Below are 20,899 nucleotides of genomic sequence, written 5' to 3' on the forward strand. Positions count from 1 at the left end.
CTGCAGATGATCCTTGTTTTGCCCTCAGAAAGTTCTCTCTTTTTCGGCCAAGTTCATATCTGTGATCCTTTACGCATCGCAGACCCCCTGAGGAGTTGATGGTGGGTTCTCTGAAGTGATTTCGTGGTGTTAAACTGCGGACATGGACGGGGCAAAGAAAGGTAGGGACTCCATATTATGTGTCTGAGTTGTGTTTGCACACAGTGAAATTCTACCTTCAGATATGCACAATAACACGGAGACTCGCTGTAGTTTAAAGCTAATTTGCTGAGGTGGCTTTTTTTCTGAAGTAATACATCCAGATATTCAGTTCATCCTGACAGTAAAGCATGTTTGCCACCATTAAAGTGAAAGCATGTTACAGCTTTTTACCATAATTCCATGCACAACTGGCGCCATATTCAATATTTCTGTAACAGACAATGCTCTGACTCGCCGATACTTTTCAGCGCTCCTTTGTGGCTTCAGCATCGATGAGATAACAAATGTACCTGCAGGCTTATTCTCTGTGCAGGGCCTTCACAACAGGTGTTCATGGGCCTAAACGGGGACAGTGCTGGGCTAAGAGCCATGCTGCTCCCAATAAAGAAGTAGGTCACATCTGGTCTTCCAATATGAGGCCTGCAGGGCAGAATACCTGTCTGATACTACAGCCACAAATCCTTCCCTAATTGTGTTAGATAATAAGACACGGGCTGATATTAGCGGTGAAATAAGAGCAGAAAGTTGTGCACCAACCAGAACTGGGCCTTGATTAAGTGACAGTAAAGGCATCCACCAATTCAACAGACCCACCTCTCTGTTAGCAAGTATCTATGTCTATTAATATACATCGCACAATTACTTGCTCAGAATAAAATAATTCACACCATGAATCTTTTAGTGGTCATGTGAGGTGACACCCATCATTTACGTTTCAAGAATTACAGAATAGAATATAAAAGATTTTGACATAATTACTCTCTTTTTTTCTTCTTTTTGTGGACAGATGCCCCCCCTGGGGGCGATGCAGGAAAATCAGACACCATGGGGTCCACTGGCTCAGCCAGAAAAAGAGGAGGGGGGGCCAAGAAGGCGATGCAGGCGAACAAGTCTGCCCTCAGGGCCCCCCGAGCCCTCTGCTGCCTCACCCTCAGCAACCCCATCCGCATGGCAGCACTGGCCCTGGTAGAGTGGAAATATCCTTCTCTGACTTCGTCAGACTGCTCCCCATTGTTTGTGCGTGTTTATGCAAACAGTTAATCTGCATATGATACAAATGTATAATATGTTAAGGAGAATATGTTGTCACATAGGCAGGTTGAAGTTTTATTACGCTGTTGTGTGTATTCTCCTGGAGAGATGCATCCACCTGTTGTACCCTTAACTGCAATCCTCAAGCCCTTTGATATTTTCATTCTACTTGCCATTTTTGCCAACTGTGTGGCCATGGGCGTCACCAAGCCGTACCCCGATGATGACTCCAACGCTACCAATCACCAGCTGGTGAGTTTCCAGCAGAGAGTTATACAATAGCTTGAACCTCACCTGTTCCTTAAAGCGAGGGAGACGTGAATATGGTAGGATGAGCTTGGTATCGTGAAACATGAGCCAGGCTCAAACATAAGCGTACTGTGAATGACTCACTGGGGGAAAAAATCTCTTTATTTCATTAATGTGTTCTTGCACAATCCCTTTGTCGGGCTGTTTTAACAAAAACAGCCTGAAACCAAACACACACTATGTATGAGCAGCCTCTGGGGGATGGTGCACCTCTAACACAGACACTTCAAAATAGAAGTATACAACAAAATGTAACAATCAACAAAAATCATCACACAGTCACATAATACATCAGAAAGAAAGTAAAACCTGGGTGAATATTCTTCCTGTGGAGAAGAAAAAGAAAAGGACAAAGAAAATATTGTAGGCATTTTTGGTTTAAATCCAACAATAAAGTACCTCTAATTAATTCCCTATTTGTATGATTGATGCATTTAAACATACACTTGTGCATAGCCTACGTAGCTAAACAAATATGTACCTAGATCAATCAGTGAGAGGATGTGTGAGGGTAAAAAGAGGCTTGAATAGAGATCTTAGAGTGTCCGTTCTTATGCTCCTGTTTCCGGGGCTTGACTCTCACTCAGTACATCCCGTGTGGTTCTCCTGAGATAACTGTCCTCTGAGCCGTTTGAGGACACCGATAGATATGAAGTGATTCACGTGACAAAAGTGTCAGAAAAAAACTGCTTTAATAGTTTGTTAGAGGGTGACAATAAGGTTGTCAGTGAATAGGACATTAGTCAGGAGGTATTTTTGCTGAGGGCAGCAACAATAAGTGAGAAGGTAATAGCATTCTGTTGGGTGGTAATGGTATTAGAGGGAAAAAGTTGTGCTGTGACCTGTTTTAAGTGACCCTGTCAGGGCTCATGATATACTTAAACACCAACCATCTGCCTCATCTCTCTCTTTCTCTCTCTCTTTCTTTTTCTCTCTCTCTTTTGGATCACTTTTTCCTGTGTAGATACTAATTATGCATTGGTCAAACTGAAAACGAGGCTGCTTTTTTTTTGGGGTGTATTAGAAATATGAGCCCCAACAACAGCTTTATATATTTACAAAAAGTTAATGTTATTTGCACATTATGTTATTTGCACAGATTAAAAGTTATCAAACATTTAAATTTGATTTTAGGTAATTTCAGTAAGAAAGGAGGGAGGGACACACACACACACACACACACACACACTGACACCTACACTTGCAGCAGGATGGATGTTAGTAGATCCTTTTATTGGATTTTAAAAAGGAGGTAAGCTGACAGTTCAGCATCCACTTCCCTACTGTGAATTACAGTAGTATCAGTTCTTATACATTTTTGAATCAGGTTTTGGTGAATGTTGCTGATTTTTGTAAATTCCAGTCATGCTACATTAAACCACATTATGCCTGGATTATGGTGTCAGCCTGAGGTAAAAGCCATAGCGACAGTGGTAGCAGTGATTAGAAGCATTAAGCTGAAGGATGCAGAAAAGAGATTCGGTAACAGGCTTAGCATGCGTTAGGCACTGGGTTAAGAGGTTAGAAAGCCACAGCAGCCAGCCTTCAGTGATAACACACGTGATTTGAAGAGTGTGGAAATGTCACTTAATGCCACTTTCCGCTGTATGTGGTGAAGAGAAATCAGTCTCTAAATGTCTTTATTTTACTGTGACAATAGCTTAACATTTTTGTCGAGACTCTTCTATTTTTATTCCTCTCAGACGCAATCGCTGACATGCAAAAAAAGGTCATTCCAATTTTGCCAAACATCCCTATCTCTGTCCTCAGGAACAAGTTGAGTACGTCTTCCTCGTCATCTTCACCATTGAGACCTTCACTAAAATCCTCGCCTACGGCTTAGTCATGCACCCCAGCGCCTACATACGCAGCGGATGGAACTTGCTTGATTTTATTATCGTCATTGTCGGGTATTTTGGTGCTTCATGCAGTCACCATTTGCATCCACACATGTTCTACCACTAACAAGAAGTAAAGTTGAGGTATTATATCATTGTGTGTGTCTGTGCAGGTTGTTCAGTGTAATAGCAGAAGCCATGACAGATCATAAGCCAGGAGAGGCGCACCATGCTGCAGGAAAACCCGGAGGCCTGGATGTCAAAGCTCTCAGAGCTTTCAGGGTGTTGCGACCGCTTCGGCTTGTATCTGGAGTCCCAAGTGCGTTCATCATTTCTTGCAGTTTGTTTGTCTGGCTTGTTTGCATCTGTGTTTCTGTGCCTCATCCCACATGAACCCACTGGAAAGTGTGTGTTTGCCTTTCCAGGTTTACAAATTGTGCTGAACTCCATCATGAAAGCCATGGTCCCCCTCCTCCACATCGGCATGTTGGTCATGTTCGTCATCATCATCTACGCCATCATCGGCTTGGAGCTTTTCATTGGCAGGATGCACAAGACGTGCTATTCCGTCAGCACAGGTCTCTGCTCTCTCAGCTAAGGCCCATTTTACGCAGAGTCCACATTTGACGGACGTTTTGGCTCAATATCTGCTGTTCTCTGCTCCAGGTCTCATGGTGGAAGATGATCCGTCACCTTGTGCGTTTGCCGGGAGCGGGCGCCTTTGTGTCGGGAACGGAACAGATTGCAGGGGCAAGTGGGAGGGCCCCAACGGAGGCATCACAAACTTTGACAACGTTTTCTTCGCCATGCTGACTGTTTTCCAGTGCATCACCATGGAGGGGTGGACAGATGTTCTCTACTGGGTACAAAGACATGTTCCTGCATCCATGCAAAGATTTCACATTTAAATTTCTTTGTTATGCTAAAAAACATTTACTCATCTGTCTCTCTGTCTCCCTGCACAGATGAATGATGCCATTGGCTACGAGATCCCGTGGATTTATTTTGTTTCTCTGGTCATCTTTGGATCCTTTTTCATTATCAATCTTGTATTGGGTGTGTTGAGCGGGTGGGTATCTGCTGCACCGCAAGTCACAGCTTCCAGCTTTCAAATTGAGCTCCATACAGTTGTCTTTAGTGTTTTTTTTCTGAGTGTTGAGTTCTTGTGTGTGTGCGCAGAGAGTTCTCCAAGGAGAGAGAGAAGGCCGTGGCCCGTGGTGAGCTGCAGAAGGCACAGGAGAGCAAGCAGATGGAGGAGGACATGATAGGCTACATGGACTGGCTTATAGAGGCCGAGGATGTGGATGAGGAAGGAAACAAACGTTAGTTCAGCTCATATTTATGTCAACATACGCACATTTGAATCAAAACATCTGCATTTAGTTTTAGCTACATGCATAATCTGCTTCTGTTTGACTTCAAAGGTGCTGCGATTGCAAAGAAGAAGATGATGAAGAAGTTTGGCTGGTACAAGCACAGTGAGGATGGCGGAGGTATGTCAGCTGTCACCGTCTGTTATCGTCTTTTATCGTTTTTTAGCTGATCGTCTCTAACAATCAGCGCTGTGTCTCTATGTTCAACAGAGTCAGACTCGGATGATGATATAGCTTACCTCGATGATGACAATGGCTGCTGTGCTTCTCTCATGTAAGGCAACAGAGAAATAACAACATAGTTTTGATTCATCGCTGGCATGCAGCTGTTCATAAAGTCAGTTCATGTTTTTCACATTTTCTTGCTTTCTCAGGGCAAAGATGATGGCCAACAGCTTCTGGTAAGATTTTCAATATTACACTTTTTCCATTTATGTGATGAGGAGCATGCACTTTCAGACAGATAGTTTAGTTTACTCCTCCACTGGAAGAATAACAACACATCGTGCTAGCTGCGTAATTTTCATCATCACAAACACATCGTAAATGACTTGCTGTATCATCGCAAAGGCTCATTCTAAGACGCCCCTCATGAGTTTTGTTAGTTCTTACACTTGGTCACCACTCACACCTAATTCAAAATCCCATTTCCACTCTTTTCAGTGACCAGTTGTGCCAGCTGAATCATACGTTCAGGAAGAACTGCCGAGTGGCCGTCAAGACCACTAACTTCTACTGGTTGGTGCTTCTGCTGGTGTTTCTCAACACAGTGGCCAGTGCCTCGGAGCATTACGGACAGCCAAAGTGGCTCACAGAAATGCAAGGTAAGATTCCCTTCCTCCTTTTATCTCTTTTTTTTGTCATGGCCTGTACAGTGGAGAAAGATAAAGACACGACTTCTGCACATCTTCTTCTCTGTTTGTCCCTCAGAGCGAGCCAACAAGATCCTGCTGCTGCTCTTCACTCTGGAGATGTTGATGAAGATGTACGCCTTTGGCCTGCAGATCTATTTCATGGCGCTGTTCAACCGGTTTGATTGCTTTGTGGTGTGCGGTGGCATCCTCGAGACTCTGCTTGTAGAGATGCAGGTCATCCCGCCCATTGGCATCTCCGTGCTGCGCTGCATCCGACTGCTCAGGATATTCAAGATGACCAGGTAACAGGTGCCAGAGTGTAGTGGTAGAACATCTGGAGCTTTTTTTTTTTTCCTGATGGTTATCTATGCTCTCTTTGATTTTCTTTTTTCCAGTCACTGGGCCGCTTTGTCTGACCTGGTCAACTCGCTGCTCAACTCCATGAAAGCTATCTGCTCCCTTCTGCTCCTGCTCTTCCTCTTCCTCATCATCTTCGCCTTGTTGGGCATGCAGTTGTTCGGAGGCAAATTCAACTTTGACGACACCCAGATGAAGAGGAGTACCTTTGACTCCTTCCCTCAGGCTCTGCTCACTTGCTTCCAGGTGATCTCCTCGCATCGCAACATCGCACACTCTTACCACCCTCTCTACTCTGCCATTTTTTGTATCATGGCGTTAATTCTGTCTGCTGTGTCTCTCTTTTCTGTCTTCTTTGACCATCTCTCTTTGCAGATCCTCACCGGAGAGGACTGGAACGCTGTGATGTACGACGGCATTATGGCATACGGAGGGCCGGTCTTCCCCAACATGGTGGTGTGCATTTACTTTGTCATCCTCTTCGTCTGTGGTAATTGTATCCTTTTCCAGTGTTTGTTCGCTTACTGTCTGATTCCCATCGCAGTCTGAGCATTAAACAATTTATCTTAAACTCCAAATGAAACAAACCTGACTCCTTAACTGTGTGATCAGACATTCTCCTCAATGTCTTCTTGGCTATTGCTGTGGACAACTTGGCAGGAGGTGGCGGAAAGAAAAAAGTCGAGTAAGTTTGACATAAGACAGGATGATAGTGAGACGTGCTATCAGACGCATTTACGACTGACATTAAGCACATGAAGATTCAAACAGTCCAGCCTTAGCGTCATTGCAGATGTCTGTCATTTGTTTTTTCAGAGAGAAAAAGGAAGAAGAGGAAGAGTGGGACGACGATGAAGAGAAAGAGGACGAAGATGCAGGGGTAGAGAATCCTTTTATCTTTTTTTCTGTACCATATTCTTAAGACGTTCTTAAAAAGTGAAAATACCAAACAACGGCTGACTTTCTCGTCTTGTGTGTAGAACGACGAGGATGACTGGCAGGAAAATGAGGAGCTGAGGGCCATCGAGGGACTTGAGGGTGAGTCTGATGCCCCGTGGGAGATACTGCAGACTGATTGACAAGTAAAATGTCTCCATACCTTTATTGTTTGCTCTTCATTTTGTTGCAGGAGTCGCTCCGTTAAAGCCCGAGTTCTCAGGGCCCAAAGAAAAGATTGTGCCGATCCCTGATGGAAGCTCCTTCTTCGTTCTCGGAAAGAAAAACTGGTAATCTGAGCTCATACATGCTTCAGATTAACCTAATTCTACTGAACTCCTACAGACTTACTCTGCAACCCCCCTCTGATTAAACAATATTTTATGTGTTATATGCTTTAACACCAAGACACCACTTTTCCTCCCATTCTCAGTTTGCGGGTTGCCTGCCACAACCTCATCCATCACCCCTACTTCACCAACTTCATTCTCATCTTCATCATCCTCAGCAGTATTTCCCTAGCTGCTGAGGATCCAATCAAATCCCACTCATTCAGGAACATAGTAAGACCGACCGCATCAGAGCCTCATCACCATTTCCTCTTGTCCATCTGCTCATTATTACCTTCACAATAAACAAGTTTGACTACTGACACCAATTTCTCTCACCCTCAGGTGCTTGGTTATGCCGATTATGTTTTCACTTCAGTTTTTACGGTGGAGATCATACTAAAGGTAATGATTGCAGTGGCTGATACTGACAAAAGGTCTATATTGTCTTCAACATTAGCTGGAACAGTTTTAACTTTGCCTCCTCACGTCCTCGCTCTTGTCTAGATGACAGTCTACGGAGCTTTTCTGCACACCGGCTCCTTCTGTAGAAACGCTTTCAACCTCCTCGACCTGCTGGTTGTCAGCGTGTCGCTCACGTCTTTCTTTTTACAGTGAGTACATACCTGCCAACACACTTTTCCCGTGACAGAAAAATCAATGAGCCGAGCTGCAGTGTGTTGAAGCAGTGATGTCTCAATAAAGTGTCAAAGCTTCAGGGTGACACCCTTTAGTAATGAGTCAAAAGAAATGATTTCACTTTCCCATGATGTTCTATACTTCATACTCTCTTGTCTCAAGCCCAATCTGGCATATCTTTTATCCTTTGTTTTCTTAACTAAATCTCGTTTTTGCTCACAGTTCAAGTGCGATCTCTGTGGTCAAGATTCTGCGAGTGCTGCGAGTGCTCAGGCCTCTTCGAGCCATTAACAGAGCCAAGGGACTAAAGGTAAAGACCTTTTAGTTCAAATTATATATTAAGTCAGTTAGTATTTCCTGCAGTATTATTGTGCAAATTTGTACAGATGTTGCTATTTTCCTGCTTAGTGTATTGTGATGTTTCTAGTGTATATAAAGGGTAATTTGTTGCTAATTAAAGTTTTGTTGTGCATTTGTTCACAGAATGTGGTGCAGTGTGTGTTCGTGGCGATCCGCACCATCGGCAATATCTTAATTGTCACAACACTCCTTCAGTTCATGTTTGCCTGTATTGGTGTGCAGCTCTTCAAGGTACATGTTCATGCTGGCAACCGTCTGATTTCTACACTCAGTGGTACACATGCACAGTCTAACGTCTGCTTTTATGATGCCAATAAGGTTCAGAGGTTGATTAAAGTATATATCTTAGCATTTATGTCATAGTTAGTGGTGCTGTTCCATTATTTTGAGAACTGTTCCCCCTTGTATGTAAATTAGGAAGACAAAAAATTCTCAGTATATTGTCGTCTTGCACAACACCACCTTTAACTATGATAGTAATAATAAACATATAATTGAATTTACACATTTCCAACAACGTCACCAAAAACTGAACATTATGAGCTTGTAAAGATAAATACTATGACTGAACTATTGTGTTGGCTGTATTAGATTGTACCATTGTACCTAATAAAGTGGCCACAGATTGTGGGTCCTTGTACTTTGCTCATAGGATTTAAAAGGGCAGTGGCCAGTGAGTGCTTTTAATTTCATTGAATTTAATAATTAATCTGTGTTTAATATTACAGGGCAGATTCCACAGCTGCACAGATGAAGCCAAACACACTCCTGTGGAGTGCAAGTCAGTTTTCTTTTCTTCATTTCCCAACACAATATGCAGCAGTTGACGTCAGTCTCTTAAAATGCTGCGACTGTCGTAACATGTGTGCATGTGTGCATGTGTTCAATTATAGGGGAACGTTTGTGGTCTATAAAGACGGGGATATGAACCACCCCATGGTGAAAGAGAGGATTTGGGAAAACAGCGATTTCAACTTTGACAATGTGCTCATGGGCATGCTGGCACTATTCACTGTGTCAACATTTGAGGGCTGGCCACAGTGAGTAGCAACTGTACATTATTTCTAATGCAAGCCATGAGCTATTTTTCATCCTTGTATTGTCAACAAATCCCATGAAAAGAGAAAAGAGTGTGTTTTCTCAGTACTTTCCATCTTCCCTACCCCATCTGCTCTTCTAACTGGAGATTTAAATAATTACAAATTTGACACAAATATATAATTTGATTTTATAAATGGCTCAGTAATTCCGCGAAACAGATGGGCACTGTAGGTTTTAGAAAACATTGATAAAACAGGAGAGAATAGCACATTTGTTGGTGACTATTTTCTGCTGCGGATGAATACATATTTGGTGCTGTAGTGATCGTGTATGTGGGATTGACTCAAAATAACTACAGTGCCCATGTTCAACCTAAAATAGCAACATGACACCCTGTGTGAGCTCTATGGCACAGATGAATAAGATATATCATTACTCATTAGTCATTGTGGGTTTTTTTTAATGGGATTTGTTGAATAAAAGAGAATATCACCAGCCTTACGTTTTAAGGTTTATATTCTTTAAATCAAAATATTTGCTCACTGTTGTATTTTGTGTTTTTTTCTTTTTAATAAAGGCTGCTTTACCGGGCCGTGGATGCCAATGCCATAAACAGGGGGCCCATTTACAACTACAGAGTAGAAATCTCCATCTTTTTCATCATCTACATCATCATCATTGCCTTCTTCATGATGAACATATTTGTGGGTTTTGTCATCATCACATTTCGAGAGCAAGGAGAAGCTGAATTCAAAAACTGTGAACTCAACAAAAATCAAGTCAGTTATTTGCCAAAATTTTGATATACTGTTTCAATTATACAGTTATTTATGTGTAATGTCGCATGCCATTTTTTTATGGTCACCCTCCTCTTTTTTTCCCCCATCCAGCGCCAGTGTGTTTACTACGCGCTGAAAGCTCAACCCATAAAGATTTACATTCCTAAGAACCCTTCCCAGCTCAAATTCTGGAGAATTATCAACTCCAGCCAGTTTGAGTACATCATGTTCGTGCTGATTCTGGGAAACACCCTCACGCTGGCTGTTCAGGTGTCATGTCACACGACTCTCACATAATTTACAGAAATATCAACCTGTTTCAGTGTTGTGATGTAAAGTTTTGTGCCGTCTCTTCCCTGGCAGCATTACGAGCAGTCTAAAGTATTCACCTCCATCATGGACATCCTCAACATGATCTTCACTGTGGTTTTCACCATAGAGATGGTCATCAAGTTATTGGCTCTTCGGGCTCATGTGAGGTTTTGCTCTTTTACCTTTGAAAACAACATTCAGGACAACTGCTGTCTGTTTCTGACTCTCTTTTCTTTTGCAGCACTATTTTATCGATCCATGGAATTCATTCGACGCTTTGATTGTCGTGGGGAGCGTGTTGGATATTGCAGTGTCCGAGTTTAGTGTAAGTTTGTTTATATCCTTTGGCTGGCAAAGCTAAAAGAGAGCATGTTATTTGTGGGGACACATATTCAAGGATCATGTGTGTCGCAGTGCTTCCTCCACTGCTTTGTTCTCTACTGTGGTGAAAAAAAGTGGAGAATTTTAAAGAGCACCATGTACTACATTAACATTAGCAACAATAATTATTCAGTACTCAGATTTCCATTACACATAATGATATTACATAATAATATTAATATAAATGAATAAATGCAACTATGCAACATCCAAATAACCATGCAATAATTACATGTCACATGTTTTACTCTACAATTTGAACCATTTGTGCTTTTTAATGTCTTTTTAATCTCTCTGCTCTTTCATGGCATCTGTGCCTGTTATTGATCGCCTAAAATATGGATGCAGGGAGGAGGCGGCCATGGCGAGGTGAGAGCTGAGCACCACCACTGCAACTCCAAATGTGTTTTGGATTTATACTTCAAGATACTACATGTGTGAGCACTGTAACATATGTATTTACCTGTTTTTGTCTCCTAGGGTGGTGGTAAAGAGAGTGGAAAGGTGTCCATCACATTCTTCCGTTTATTCCGAGTCTTGAGGTTGGTTAAACTGCTCAGCAAAGGAGAAGGCATTCGAACGCTCCTCTGGACTTTTGTCAAGTCCCTCCAGGTCGGTGCAGCGCAGAGCGACTAGTTCAGATAAGGGTTGACTACAGTCGTCATGACACTCAAAAGCTTCCGTTTTGTGACTGTGCTCTTGACTTTACTCTGCTCAGGCTCTACCTTATGTCGGTCTGCTCATCGCGATGATCTTCTTCATCTATGCTGTGATTGGCATGCAGGTGAGTCACCAATTCAATCTCCACCAACTAATTAAATATTATATTATATTATATTATATTATATACAGTCTGCCTCCACTTCACTAGCTTTTCATTAGTCATATTGATCCTCAGGTTGCTGTTTGTTTCTAACTAATTGCGCTGTTTTCTTTTCAGTCATTTGGGAAAGTGGCCGTTGATGACAACACACACATCAATAGAAACTGCAACTTCCAAACTTTCTTCATGGCAGTTCTGGTGCTCTTCAGGTGAGCCATTTTAGCCAGAAAGAGACAGAAGTCTAAGTCTGTTTTCAGCTTTTACAACAGCTGAAATGTGATCTGCATTTCTGCTTATTTCTCAACACAATGTTTCATCAAGATTTAAAAGATCTTAGTGTGTGAAAACGCTGCCCTGTGTCTGTGTTTTGTAGGTGTGCCACTGGAGAGCAGTGGCAGGAGATTATGTTGGCTGCTCTACCCGGTAGACGCTGTGACCCAGAATCTGACACTGAGCCTGGTGAAGAGTACAGCTGCGGTAGCAACTTGTCTTACATCTACTTCATCAGCTTCTTCATGCTCTGTGCTTACCTGGTGAGCGAAGACGTGGAGGATTAGGGATCCTTCTGTCTGTTGTTTTTTTAATCACTCAGCCCTCAGATGATTTGTAGTAAAACACTTTCCCTCCTTTGATACAACTTAATACAGCCTCCTGACTTCCAAATTAAATTTAGGCATAATGAATTCACACAGCAGTGTTTTACAGGCTGTCAGGTCAAGTGGGATCAAAGTCAGATGAAAGCAGAGAGGGTACCATTACAGCAAACGAGTAGTAACAGTTTTAAGAAGCTAACCCTGTCTTCTCTGATTCCCAGCTCTTCAGAGAACTCCCACGAGTGGATTTTGTTAATCCATACAGCACACGCACATCACAAAATCCTGATCTAAACAGGAATATTGTGGTAGCATTTCCATGACCTCTGTACTATTTTAAGACATGAACCAGGTTAAATGAGGGTGACTTCAAACCTGGAGAATGTGTGAGAGCAGAGCGGGGTCTAATCTGAAGTATAGGAAATTAAAGTGGATCATCTTTGTAGCTGGTGTAGACCAGTAGTGAAAATTGTAGAGAAAAGGAAATTGAATGCCATCTAATAATAGTTTGTAATTCTATATGGTGCTGAGGAGCTAACCCATCAAGTTCACACACTGAAAGTCAGTGCACAATCTGAAAAAGTACATTTGCATAGTATGAGGCCATAGTATGATTCCTTTATTTTGAAATCCTAGCCCCTCTTCCCCTACAACTAGCATTCTTTTTTATGTCAGTTTCAGACCATCGCTGGCCTTAGTCTCTCCCTTCGTTAGGCCATTTTCTCAGTCTAAACTCTTTCCATGGTCCTTGAAGCTAGATTTACAACCCCAGCGTTCAGGTCCATGTACGTCTACATGTGTGTCTTGCATTCCTTCTTTGGTTTCTTCTCTTGTGGACAGCTGACGTCCATCAGTCTGTGTGTGGTCTCTGACCTTTAGCAGAGACCCACTGGGACCCTCATGGCTGCTAAAATTGACCCAGTACCCCTTTTTCCTGATGGGTTTTTTCACTACACAGTAATGACAAATGTTGTCTTGTCTATTTCCAGCAAGAGCAGTGTATTCTAACCACTTTTAGTCACTAATATTAATAAAAAAGTCCCACTTTTTAATGATTATGGGTAAATCAGTTATCAAATCTTATTTTATAAGCGTCATGTTGGTAACGAGTAGTTGTTTCTTTTCTTCTCTTTGTCAAGATTATCAACTTGTTCATTGCTGTCATCATGGACAACTTCGAGTACCTGACACGAGACTGGACTGTGCTCGGCACTCACCACCTGGACGAGTTTAAGAGAGTCTGGTCTGACTACGATCCAGAGGCCACGTACGGCTCATCTCTCTTTAACCCTCTGCTGCTTTTGCAGAGTTCTTCTGTTTGTTTCCAGAATATTCTTATCAGTTAGTAAATGCGTGTTTTGCCTTCTCTTGTCTCTCGCAGCGGTCGTATAAAGCACATCGATGTTGTCACTATGCTGCGCAGGATTCAGCCACCTCTTGGGTTTGGAAAACTGTGTCCTCATCGTGTTGCTTGCAAGGTAAGTTGACACAAATGCGGAGCTGCACGCTTGATGCTAGAAATATGAGTAGATGTTTAGATCTCACTCCTTCTGCTGTATCCTCTTGTCCTCTCAGAGGCTGGTTGCTATGAATGTCCCACTACACGGTGATGGGACAGTCACCTTCAATGCCACTCTGTTTGCTCTTGTGAGAACCTCACTAAAGATCAAGACTGAAGGTAAGATCTCATACAGAGATTTGCACGTGCTGGTTGTACTTATAAAAGACTACCTCGCTCAGTGTTAGGTGCTGTCCCCCTTAAAGGATTTGTTGCTTTTGTCCCCCTCAGGCCCGATCGACCAGCAGAATGAAGAGCTGAAGGTGATCATTAAGAAGCTCTGGAAACGCACCAAGCCCAAGCTCATTGATGAAGTCATTCCTCCCCCTAGAGGTACACCAAAAATGCACACAGATAACAGCCATGATGACAAAAAATTGTGAATGCAGATTCAACTTTTGCCATTAAAGCCCCGCCATACCAAAAAATATACTATTTGCCTGGAAAAAAAATCAACCGTCCTTCATCACAAACTTTTTTTTTTTCTCTCTCAGGGGACGAGGTGACTTGTGGGAAGTTTTATGCCAGCTTCTTGATTCAGGACTATTTTAAAAAGTACCGCAAGAGAAAAGAGAGGGAGAGGAAATCCAAAAGGAAGGACAAGGCGGCTTCTCTTCAGGTAACTTAAATTGCTTTTCACTTTAAAGAACCCCTCCGGGCATGTTACATGACACATACAAGTACTCAGTTTTGGATAATACTTGCGTCTAATATAGAAAAATATTACAATGACCTTGAATGACAATGAAAATGTACTCTTTGTCTCCTCTTGTCAAATCCAGATGCTATGAATATGCAAATATGTTGACTTCCAAATTAGTTGTGATTTCACAACAACTCAGATTTAAGGGGAGCGCAGAGAAGCTTTTATCCTTCAGCAGATGATTGTGCAAATTGAGAAAATGGCCTCCTAAAGTCAAACTCTGCACATACATCATTTTGCATTTGAGAATGTCAAACATCCAAATAAACTTACAATGTAATACATTTTTGAGAGGAGGGGGACTTTAACTTTGTTGTTGCTTTACAGATATTTGCTACGCACTCATTTTAACACTTGGGATGCGCACTGGGCAGAAACGTTTAAAGTGTATTTGTGTACTCTTAGCAAGGGCTGCGGACACTGCAGGACCTGGCTCCGGAGATGCGCCTGGCGATGGCTTGTGACATGGAAGAAGAGGAGGGAGAGATGGCAGGTGATGAGATATTTGACAGTGAGCACGGAACCTCAGCAACCACCACGCCCGCCAGCACGCCCATGCCGCCTATAGACATGCTGGTAGAACAGACAGCTGTGATCATCGAACCTGAGCCCAAGATAGCCAACGGGGGCGTGATCACAGAGCAGGTGATGGGCCTGCAGGAGCACCAGAGACCAGGATCAGAGCTGGCAGGGGTCAGCGTTGTAACAGAACAGCCTGTCAGGTCCGAACCCCTGCCTGTCAAGTCCGAACCCCTGCCCGTCAAGTCCGAACCCCTGCCCGTCAGGTGCGTTTCTATCATTTCATATAAAGCCGTTTTGATTGCATTGTATGTAAATTCACACTTATGTAAAGTCAGAGTGAGTTGTTTCCTAAACTGACTGTTCTCTGCTGTTCAGGGTGGACTCCGTCTGCGACTTGCCTCCTCCACCTACCCCAGACATAGCAGGTGGAGGAGAGGTTGTACAACCACTTGTGGCGGCTGCAAACGAAGTAGCTGAGCAGGTTTATTGCACTGAAGCAGATGCTGTAAGCCTAGCATCTGTAGACAGGTATGAAACAAGCTTACCTAATTTACACGTCTGTTTTTTTACTGTTTTTTTTTACAGTGTAAACAAAAGGGATGCATCATATTTACTAGATAATTTTAGAGGTGCTGGCAGGTAGATATTTTCACCTCTGATCAGGGCCAGGCCAGGGAAAAGGCTGTTTCCCCTTTTCCCTGGCTCCAGCTTCATATTTAAAAGACAGACATCATACTCTTGACAGGAAAGCAAATAAGCATATTTCCCAAAATGTTGAACTATTCCTTTAAAAATCTTAAATTCTGCTAAAACTCTTTGTATGGATTCTATAGGTATGTGTATCCAGAGGCCGTCTCTCCGTTACCGACTGAGACAGGCTACAACGGACAGAGCCTGGAAAGAGCTAGCAGCATTGGGGAAATACCATATGATGCTCATGATGTCAATGGCTTTGATAGCAACAGTTATAATGGCGCCAGCATGAATGGAGAGAGTGTTGCTACAAGCCCCACTCCCTATGAGGCAAATGGATATAATGGGAATGGATACACAGGCTACGATCGAAACGGCATTGCTCGTAATGGGAGTCCAATGAGCTGCAATGAAAATGGCAGTTCTGTCAATGGATTCAATGGGAACGGCTACAATGGAAATGAGAATGGCACCTCACAGTTTGTCAGGAGAAGACTACTTCCTGCCATACCGAAAGGTGAGAAAAACACATCCTCTTCTCAGTTTGTGGTTTTTCTCTTTCTTTATCAGTGCACAATATTGGTAATTTAATTCTCTACATTGTTCAACCAAAACAAGACATCTGATTTTGATTATGTCACCTTGGGCTCAAGAAAACTGGCATTTTTCACAGTTCTATGATGTTTTTCTAGTCCAAACAATTAATTGAGTAATCGATAATGAAAACAATTATTAGTTGCAGCCCTATATGCCATTATCTGATCTGAATGCACTCAATTGCATGTGTTACAGTGCTAAAATAGCTAAAAGCTTATTCTGTCCCATGTTGCTTTTACAGTCAGACCACTACTAGATAAATCAAAGGAATGTTCACTTAGAAACAACTTACTACAATGTGTGACGAGCACAAATGATTCATGTTTGGGATTATCATCAAAGACTTTCACTACTAATGCTCAAAGCTGGATTACCTAACAGGTAAAGCGGCCAACTGCTACAGAGCCCCAGACTGTGCCAGTTGGTTTGTTGTTGGTTGATTAACTGGAAATTTGTTTGTGGGTTTGCGCCACTGAAACAGAGTATGCACTGAAATAATGAGGGCATTAAAGAGCAACTTCACAGCCCATTTTAGCTTCACACATGCAAACAATGCAGGCAAACATGTTAAGATCTTCATGGTGCATACATTTGTCTTTAACTACATAACAGGAGATCAATTGGGCCACATTTTTGGCCAAATGGGCTAATCCAGCCATGCTACTGATGAATTTCTCCACACAGTGGTGTATTCGTGCATCCTGGCCAGTTTCCTAACACTTCCCTGCTTATTGTTTCAGGTTATGCACCTTCCTTTAACTTCCAATGTCTGAAGCCACAGACCAGTGTGGACAACCACCTCACCATCCCCAGTACCTACCGCGGGAATACGTCCCCATCCAGATCCCGTCTACAGGTAAAACAATATCACACATGCACACTGAGCGTCGGTGTTCATACACAGAGGGTGTCTCATCTTGTTTCGCTGGTCTTCACATGCTCTTGCTCTCTTGTGTCAGATGCAGCACAGCCTGGACTCCCGGCCCAGCAGCGTGTCCTCAATGTCTTCTGCCTCCTGGGGGAACACAGCAACAGCTGGCACCACCCCTGTTCCAGGAATAATCCCCCCCTCAGGACGCAGGGGCAAGCTCATCTACACCCCTATGATCCTGGTGGATGAGGCCAGCGGCACCAGCCAGCCGTTGTGGAGCGACGGCTCTGCCAGCCTCCCTGCAGGACGCCGTCCTGGCTGGTACCCTGGCCAGACGAAGACTTTCACCAGCATGAGGGTGCCACCGGTCAAACAGGGCTACGTTGACAGAGGCAGTGCAGACAGTCTGGTCGAGTCGGTGAGTGATAATGTAGCAGGTACAACTAATAAGCATTTACAACATTGTGAATTCCTTTGGTACCTTTGGCTCTTTGGTTCAGTGAGTTTTTAAAACTAAAATCAATATTTTCCCACCTTCATCCATTCATGTGCATTGAAACAGCTATATTAAAGGATAGTTTCACAATTTTCTTAAATCCATCTTAAAGCAATAGTCTCTCATAATCTCATATTAGCTTCTGATAAACTTTGGAATCAGTCTTTGCACTGAACATGACACTGTGGACTTTGACCTCCATCATTTTCACTGGAAGTGCATTAGGTAAGGCATTTCTTAAGGGTCAGTACAAACAGCAGGAATAATTACAACAACCAAAACCTTGACCCAACAACACCGATCATATTGGCACTGGACTGTTGTTTTAAGACTTGAAAAATCGTGAACCTGTCCTTTAATATACCAGGCTATGCATGCTCTGATTTATATTGTAAATAATATACATATTAATAGAAAGAAGAAAACAATTCCACAATTGACAAAAAATATCAGCAGTAAAAACCCAGTGTTGAATTTTTATGCAGAGAAAAATCCCTCCTAGAGAGAAATTTAATACTCTCTCATTCTGCTGATTGTTCTATAAATCCATTTGCTGCCGATGTGCTGTTTACATTACGAAATAAAGAAATAAAGTTGCTACTCAGTATTCACCAGAGGGCATTTCAATTTGGCTAAGTGAGAGTCACTCAGCCAAATTATCAGCTGATAAAGTTCTCTGTGCATTGGAGATAATGATAATCAGATAGACATGTCTGTTGTGCTTGCATGTCAGAGACACAGAGTGGGCGGCTAAAACATAATCTCTCTCTCTTATGTTGTGCTTTAACAAGTGGTAATGTTCAATTTGGCTATCAGAAATAATTAATAATTATCAAAGATAATTAATAATTATTAAAATGAATGGAACTTTGAATAAAGTCCACCTCGAAGAACGAGGAAAAGACAGCCGTTTTAATTGATTTAGTCTCATAAAAGTACTAAACTATCAATTTGGAATTATGTTTTATAATTAATTTAATAATTACTACCAAAATTACCACATTGATAGCTAGCTGAAGGATTTTGGAGTTCTTGACAGTGTCAATGAACATTAAAGCAAGTCAATACATTAACAGGGGTAAACCATGTATGCAGTAATGCTATGCTAATTATGCCCAGTTAGAGTTTGTTATCAGTCCTTAAAGGGGAGAAGAAGTGTCCTTGAGGATGCTGCTTTCTCAGCCTGTTGCTGGAGGAAAGGTGTGGTTCTTGTCCGTTGCTGTGTGGTTGCAGGCTGGAGGAATCCGGTCGCTCCTTTGTTCCTGTTAGTTAGCAGCTCTGTGCTAACTTGCTGGTGTGCTCCTGTTGTCGGTGCCTGCTGGCGCTGATCTGCTTACTTCAGGCAGGACCTTGTGTCGCTACCATGAAGGAGGTGGCTGCTCTGGTACAGACCACACTGAGGCAGAGCTTAGCTGAGTTGAGCTTCTCTCCTCTTCAGGAGAGAGTTGTCTCTCCTCCAGGAGAAGACAAGGGGAGAAAGAGAGCGGGGAGATGTCTCTCCTCCAGGAGAGGCATCGGAAAAGAGCAAGTTCAGTGGGGGTGAACTGGTTTTGTTGGCCTAAGGTCGTAAAATCATGTGTCCCCTCCGGCCAATGGCGACTGTGGAGCTGGGTGCGGGGGTGATTTCACACCTATCTGTGAAACTGGGGAACACTGTGGAATGGAGTCTGTAGTTCCACAGACAAAGAAACATGCGGTTTCACCATGTGCTATTCACCGTTTAGTGAAGCACAGCACTTACATCATTGTTCCTCTGCTTTTTTTCTTCCTCATCAGATCCTGATCTCAGAGGGCCTCGGTGTTTATGCCAGGGACCCGAAGTTTGTGAGCTTCGCCAAGCGGGAGATCGCTGAAGCCTGTCACATGAGCCTGGACGAGATGGAGAGCGCCGCTTCGGACCTGATAGCTCGCGGGGCCAGCCAGTCGATTTCTCGCATTGAGGATCAACTGGCCGACGAAATGAACTGTGTGATTTCTTACTGAGATGAGCAAAACTGAAATAACTGTGCGAGAGAGCGAGTTATGAAGTCTGTGAAAAGAACTAAATCTTTCATGTGGCGTGTGTTTACATCTGCTGTGGAGGGGAAAAAAGGAAAGTGGACTGAACAGCACGTGTGTGAGAATGATGTGATACAAATGGGATCTCCAGGTTTGTCTACTTTTACCAAAGTGAAATGGTGTGTTGGGTAAGACATGCTTTTATTTATGAATGCCAAAACAATCACACACACACACACACACACACACACACAAACACGTAATAACACACACACACACTGATTGTAAGAGCACATGTCAGTTTGTGGCCGGACATGAACACTGACTGCTGCCTGTGACATAAAACTGCGGCTCTTTGCACCATTATGACTAAAGATCATTTTTGCATTGTGTTCTCATTTTGTACCATACTTGAATTGTTGTCACTTTATACAGCTGTTTGTTCAAATGCGCTATTATTTGTCACATAACTACATTATTATTATTATTATGATTCATCTGTTAGATCGATAATTTTAGAGAAATGTTTAAATATACTGAATGTTAAATATCCTCTAATATTAAACATACCAACTCGTAGCAAAGTGTTGTTTTGTTATAAATAAAGCATCATGTTTTCTCAAATGCTTTTTTCCCCTGTTTTGCTTAAGTTATTATTTGTGTGCAGTAATAACATACCATTTCATATGGAGCACTTTAGCTGAAAGGTCCTTTTATTTTGGTTTCTCACAGCAGAACTATAATGGTTGTTGAAAACTGCAGCAAAAATACAGAAGTGTGAATTATATAATCAGCAATTAAAGGACCGGCAGATGGACAACATCTGGGTTTCACTTCCAACTTCCAGAAAAAGAAGCATGCGAAACAGTAACCCATAGGTGTTGTTGTTCAGTGTTAAATCAAACACTGTATGTTCATCCTTTGTAGTATTTTCACGAATGTAGCAGAAATTCTCCTTGACATTCCCACTAATCCTTATGTGCAGAGTGAGGTGTCCCCACTAAAAGGCGAAACATATTTTTCTAAAAATACAACTCCTTTTGTTGGTGATCGAGCTGCCTGCTAATGTTCTGAACCTTCACCGACCTTTTTTTTTTTTCCATGTTTTATTTCCATTCTACATCACTCCTCCTGCCTACTAAAGCGTGAACAGTCTCCATGCGCTCCCTCTCTGCGTTATAGCCGCCGGGCAGTGTCGGCTCCCTTAGAATAAAGCAGCGCTATGATTGGACAGACGCCTCGGTCGTCTTTACTCCACGTCCAATGATTCATCTGACGTCACGACGCTTCACACGTCCTCTCCC

General features: G+C 42.6%; 1 protein-coding gene across 1 annotated transcript; it reads left to right on the forward strand.

Moving 5' to 3' along the window:
* The first annotated feature begins 142 nt into the window (after positions 1 to 142).
* Positions 143 to 19,679, forward strand: cacna1fa (calcium channel, voltage-dependent, L type, alpha 1F subunit a). The gene is given in 46 exon segments (XM_070839130.1): positions 143 to 161; positions 989 to 1,176; positions 1,378 to 1,485; positions 3,313 to 3,452; positions 3,554 to 3,699; positions 3,806 to 3,958; positions 4,047 to 4,243; positions 4,346 to 4,449; positions 4,560 to 4,702; positions 4,805 to 4,873; positions 4,964 to 5,027; positions 5,128 to 5,154; positions 5,417 to 5,577; positions 5,684 to 5,909; positions 6,003 to 6,210; positions 6,340 to 6,460; positions 6,577 to 6,649; positions 6,781 to 6,844; positions 6,945 to 7,002; positions 7,094 to 7,190; positions 7,334 to 7,634; positions 7,737 to 7,843; positions 8,091 to 8,178; positions 8,352 to 8,459; positions 8,957 to 9,009; positions 9,122 to 9,268; positions 9,847 to 10,048; positions 10,160 to 10,318; positions 10,412 to 10,522; positions 10,602 to 10,685; positions 11,090 to 11,110; positions 11,222 to 11,353; positions 11,460 to 11,525; positions 11,682 to 11,773; positions 11,938 to 12,097; positions 13,297 to 13,424; positions 13,539 to 13,635; positions 13,733 to 13,835; positions 13,947 to 14,048; positions 14,210 to 14,334; positions 14,824 to 15,203; positions 15,316 to 15,468; positions 15,774 to 16,150; positions 16,971 to 17,086; positions 17,190 to 17,519; positions 19,374 to 19,679. Coding segments are annotated over 46 exon segments (6,315 nt in total). The 3' UTR covers positions 19,581 to 19,679.
* The last annotated feature ends 1,220 nt before the right edge of the window (positions 19,680 to 20,899 follow it).

This window comes from Pempheris klunzingeri, chromosome 11, assembly GCF_042242105.1.
Source record: "Pempheris klunzingeri isolate RE-2024b chromosome 11, fPemKlu1.hap1, whole genome shotgun sequence".
NCBI lineage: Eukaryota > Metazoa > Chordata > Actinopteri > Acropomatiformes > Pempheridae > Pempheris > Pempheris klunzingeri.